The sequence below is a fragment of the Daktulosphaira vitifoliae genome, unplaced genomic scaffold, assembly GCF_025091365.1.
Source record: "Daktulosphaira vitifoliae isolate Bord-2020 unplaced genomic scaffold, ASM2509136v1 Scaffold_5, whole genome shotgun sequence".
Taxonomy (NCBI): Eukaryota; Metazoa; Arthropoda; class Insecta; order Hemiptera; family Phylloxeridae; genus Daktulosphaira; species Daktulosphaira vitifoliae.
In genome coordinates, this window is record NW_026099576.1 from 24428291 (window position 1) to 24433865 (window position 5575).

The 5575-nt window shown below is 26.3% G+C and overlaps 2 protein-coding genes across 5 annotated transcripts in view; one reads left to right on the top strand and one right to left on the bottom strand.

Annotated features, from left to right (window-relative positions):
- LOC126908404 (uncharacterized) overlaps positions 1-969 on the top strand; it is a 50501-nt gene extending 49532 nt beyond the window's left edge. For all 4 annotated transcript variants that reach the window (XM_050690432.1, XM_050690436.1, XM_050690434.1 and 1 more), the window contains one exon: positions 29-969. In XM_050690432.1, coding sequence (XP_050546389.1) covers positions 29-134 — 106 coding nt within the window. In that variant the 3' untranslated portion in view covers positions 135-969. The remainder of the gene's footprint in view (positions 1-28) is intronic.
- Positions 1-5121, bottom strand: part of LOC126908406 (uncharacterized) — a 70344-nt gene extending 65223 nt beyond the window's left edge. Inside the window, exon 1 of the mRNA XM_050690439.1 lies at positions 4953-5121. Within this exon, the coding sequence (XP_050546396.1) occupies positions 4953-5112 (160 nt within the window). The 5' untranslated portion in view covers positions 5113-5121. The remainder of the gene's footprint in view (positions 1-4952) is intronic.
- Between the last annotated feature and the right edge of the window lie 454 nt (positions 5122-5575).

Below are 5575 nucleotides of genomic sequence, written 5' to 3' on the forward strand. Positions count from 1 at the left end.
ATGATGAAAATAGAAACAAAATTAATAGGTATCAAAATGATCCTGCAAAAATTAGAAATAATAGTGATAGATGCGAATTAAATAATTACAATTTTTATCCTAAATACTTGTTAGATTACATATTATACATATAAATTATTCAAATTTTAGTATTTATCAATAATTTTTTCAAATTTTCTTCCACAAATATTATACATAAAAGTATCTTATTGATAGTAGTATCATACATTATATAAACATAATTAATTATTACATTAGAATTGGGTAGAACTAACTTTCAGAACCATATTGTTAAACGGACACTGACCAACTGACAGTATCAATACAGACCTTTCATGTCTCGACATATAATTACGTATATAAAGTATATAACATTTTCCTATTTTTAACTTAAAATCTCTGGCTACTAAAATTATAACAAACATTGTATAATATGTAATAAAATAAAAATGTAAGTATACATTAAAATTATTGATATCATTAAACACACTAGGTACAGTAATATTATTTAAGATAACAGTGTAAAATGTATTTTCACTTTTGTTAGTATAGTAAAAGATTTAAAAAACACATTTCTTTCTCGGTTATGTCATTTTGCTCAATGCAGTCTATTGTATAAATGTTTAAGATTCAGTTGTTTTTTGAGTTAAGCGATCCAATACCGTTGAACATCGCTTATATTATATGCTTTGTTATTTTATATTAAAAACTATTATAATACGAATAATTTTTAAATCTTTTAATTACATAAACTATTTCATTCAACAATAATCAATAACAACATCTCTAATAATACGTAACTAATTCAAGTATCTTTTAGGCTTTATAATTTCCCTATCAGATCTCCTTTGCTTTTTATTTTAAAATAGTTATAACTTTCTAAATAATATGTCGAAAGTTGTCACCGATCAATCATTTTTTGAATTATATGATTATTTATTTCATTAGATTTTTAAATATGTATGTATTAATTTAAAAAAATTAAGTTGACTTCCTTTTAAGGTATAAATGGTTAATTAAAAAAATTATTAGAATTGATAAACCTAGAAATATATAAAACTAAAAATTACCATAAAGAGATTTCTTAACTATTATAATTTCAAGAAAACTCTAGTGTCTATTAAAATCCAAAATCATTGCAAATCATCAGTTTGGCTTCAGATCAAATCACTCCATCATGCACCAACTTCATCGCAAAACAGACCGTATATCAAGTGGCCTTGAGTAAAACCAGGACTGCGGTGCAATCCTACTCAATGTGGCTCAGGCCTTTGATAATAACAGGCATGAAAACCTCGTATTTAAATATAAAAATGTCTACATTCTATCTACTACTATCTAATCGTTAAGCTATCTAACTAATCGCACATTTTCTGTTAGAATCAACAATGACTATTTTTTTAACGATAATGTAATGTAGATACATTACAGAACTCCTTTCTTTTATTCGGTTTTTGCTCACAATACGCCTGAATCATATTATACAACCCTAGAAACTTACCCTGATAACACCATCCATTTAACTTCAAATTTATTTTCAGTAATGATAACTAATTCTTGATGTTTTATCTTAATGTGCATTGTGTAATTATTATTAATTATTATTATTAGTAATGATAACTAATTCTTGATGTTTTATCTTAATGTGCATTGTGTAATTATTATTAATTATTATTATTAAAGGTATTATTCTACAAAAAGTTTTGTTAAATTACTGAAGATTACTTACTTAATAGTCCTAGTACTTCTTGTCCCAGTACAGACAAAAAAACTGTAGATGAGAATACGGCTTTTATACACAGATAATGTACAAAACCTTTTGCTATACTGATACCAAGTAATATGGCTATATTTTTTGTGGGTAATATAGAAGCATTTGATGACAATGGTGACGATTTGGAGTTTTAAATGGAGTGCTTTAGCTAATATGTCGAATGTAACAATATAGTCGATAAAAAATTGTGCAAACTTTTCTTACATTAGTGGGTAAGAAGACTTATAAAATACTTTATACTTTGTAATATACAGGATGATTTTTTTATCATAACTCACTCAATTACTTACAGAATAAATATATTTAAACATTTTTGTTTGGTTATCTTTAGTTACATATTATTCTTGAATTATTAACTATGTAAATCTTGCATAGGTTTATAGTCTTACATAGGTTCAAGGTTTATCAATTCTAATAATTTTTTGTATGTTGATAAACTTAGAATTTTGATAAACAGTCTTACGAGCAAAGCAATAGGACGAAATGTTGCTGCTAGTATTAGTGTATGAAATACTTTTATATCTTTTCTATAAAAAGTATACTTGACGTATCTAAATATGTCAAAAAGGGTCAAGCGACTTTTATCAGGACAAATTACTGTAAGTGGTGCAAATCGAATTACGTCTAAATCATATAAATTCTGTTCGTTTGTTAACAATGGANATACTGACCAACTGACAGTATCAATACAGACCTTTCATGTCTCGACATATAATTACGTATATAAAGTATATAAATTTTCCTATTTTTAACTTAAAATCTCTGGCTACTAAAATTATAACAAACATTGTATAATGTGTAATAAAATAAAAATGTAAGTATACATTAAAATTATTGATATCATTAAACACACTAGGTACAGTAATATTATTTAAGATAACAGTGTAAAATGTATTTTCACTTTTGTTAGTATAGTAAAAGATTTAAAAAACACATTTCTTTCTCGGTTATGTCATTTTGCTCAATGCAGTCTATTGTATAAATGTTTAAGATTCAGTTGTTTTTTGAGTTAAGCGATCCAATACCGTTGAACATCGCTTATATTATATGCTTTGTTATTTTATATTAAAAACTATTATAATACGAATAATTTTTAAATCTTTTAATTACATAAACTATTTCATTCAACAATAATCAATAACAACATCTCTAATAATACGTAACTAATTCAAGTATCTTTTAGGCTTTATAATTTCCCTATCAGATCTCCTTTGCTTTTTATTTTAAAATAGTTATAACTTTCTAAATAATATGTCGAAAGTTGTCACCGATCAATCATTTTTTGAATTATATGATTATTTATTTCATTAGATTTTTAAATATGTATGTATTAATTTAAAAAAATTAAGTTGACTTCCTTTTAAGGTATAAATGGTGAATTAAAAAAATTATTAGAATTGATAAACCTAGAAATATATAAAACTAAAAATTACCATAAAGAGATTTCTTAACTATTATAATTTCAAGAAAACTCTAGTGTCTATTAAAATCCAAAATCATTGCAAATCATCAGTTTGGCTTCAGATCAAATCACTCCATCATGCACCAACTTCATCGCAAAACAGACCGTATATCAAGTGGCCTTGAGTAAAACCAGGACTGCGGTGCAATCCTACTCAATGTGGCTCAGGCCTTTGATAATAACAGGCATGAAAACCTCGTATTTAAATATAAAAATGTCTACATTCTATCTACTACTATCTAATCGTTAAGCTATCTAACTAATCGCACATTTTCTGTTAGAATCAACAATGACTATTTTTTTAACGATAATGTAATGTAGATACATTACAGAACTCCTTTCTTTTATTCGGTTTTTGCTCACAATACGCCTGAATCATATTATACAACCCTAGAAACTTACCCTGATAACACCATCCATTTAACTTCAAATTTATTTTCAGTAATGATAACTAATTCTTGATGTTTTATCTTAATGTGCATTGTGTAATTATTATTAATTATTATTATTAGTAATGATAACTAATTCTTGATGTTTTATCTTAATGTGCATTGTGTAATTATTATTAATTATTATTATTAAAGGTATTATTCTACAAAAAGTTTTGTTAAATTACTGAAGATTACTTACTTAATAGTCCTAGTACTTCTTGTCCCAGTACAGACAAAAAAACTGTAGATGAGAATACGGCTTTTATACACAGATAATGTACAAAACCTTTTGCTATACTGATACCAAGTAATATGGCTATATTTTTTGTGGGTAATATAGAAGCATTTGATGACAATGGTGACGATTTGGAGTTTTAAATGGAGTGCTTTAGCTAATATGTCGAATGTAACAATATAGTCGATAAAAAATTGTGCAAACTTTTCTTACATTAGTGGGTAAGAAGACTTATAAAATACTTTATACTTTGTAATATACAGGATGATTTTTTTATCATAACTCACTCAATTACTTACAGAATAAATATATTTAAACATTTTTGTTTGGTTATCTTTAGTTACACATTATTCTTGAATTATTAACTATGTAAATCTTGCATAGGTTTATAGTCTTACATAGGTTCAAGGTTTATCAATTCTAATAATTTTTTGTATGTTGATAAACTTAGAATTTTGATAAACAGTCTTACGAGCAAAGCAATAGGACGAAATGTTGCTGCTAGTATTAGTGTATGAAATACTTTTATATCTTTTCTATAAAAAGTATACTTGACGTATCTAAATATGTCAAAAAGGGTCAAGCGACTTTTATCAGGACAAATTACTGTAAGTGGTGCAAATCGAATTACGTCTAAATCATATAAATTCTGTTCGTTTGTTAACAATGGATATTGTTTATCCTGAGAATTTCTCATTATATCTTTTTCGGATATTTCGCTATTACTCGTCATAAGGTCATAAAATAATAAATTTTTCGGTGAAAAATCTTCGTATTTAGACCTTTCAATAGCTTTATTAAATAAAATGTATATTTCACTGTATTGTAAGTTTTTTATATTATCATCAGTGTCGTTTTGTTGCTTATCAGTTTGTATTAAACGATTTTTAAGTTTTTTTGCAACATATTGAATATTTTCGGGAGAATATTCTCCTGTTTTGTTGTAATCAGGACAATAAATAAATATTTGATCATATATCTCATTTTTGCACATTTTAGATTTCACTTTAGTAAGTTGTGCTAAAAAAAAATCATGAACTATCTGGTAACCTTTAAGAATACTTGAAGTTTGATCGGAAATATTATATATTCCGTCATTATTTCTTGCATAAAACTGCACATATTCGGATACGTTATTTAAGTATAAATTTATTGACATTAGTTCTGTTGAATATAAATATTTATTAGCTTCCCTTAAAACATCCAACATTACTAGAATGATTTCTATGAGTTTTTATTGCGTCGCCATACTTGCATAAACTGGCTAACTAACTGATTGACGTTATTGTTACGTCGCGCCGTTTTATATTGTGTTGAGTTCTAGAAGGTTCTCTTACAAACGATCGAGAATTCGCATAAGCTGGCCACGTATAGAGGTCAAATAGCCTAATGAAAGCGGTATTAAAATGGAATCACCTTGATAAACGACCACTTTTAAAACAAAAAACAAAACAAAAATAGATAGACAAAATAAAAAAGACTTTAGAAGAAATTGGAATAAAAGATATGGAAACAGTAACACAGGATAGATTGATAGGTGGAAGCTAATTTGTGTTGCGGTAATGGGCTTCAATGGCCTTTGAAAAACCGAATAAGTTAAAATTAATTTTTGTGTTAGTGAATACCAATTGCATTCGAAGAAAGAATTTATAGTGTTGGGTTATTTTATTATT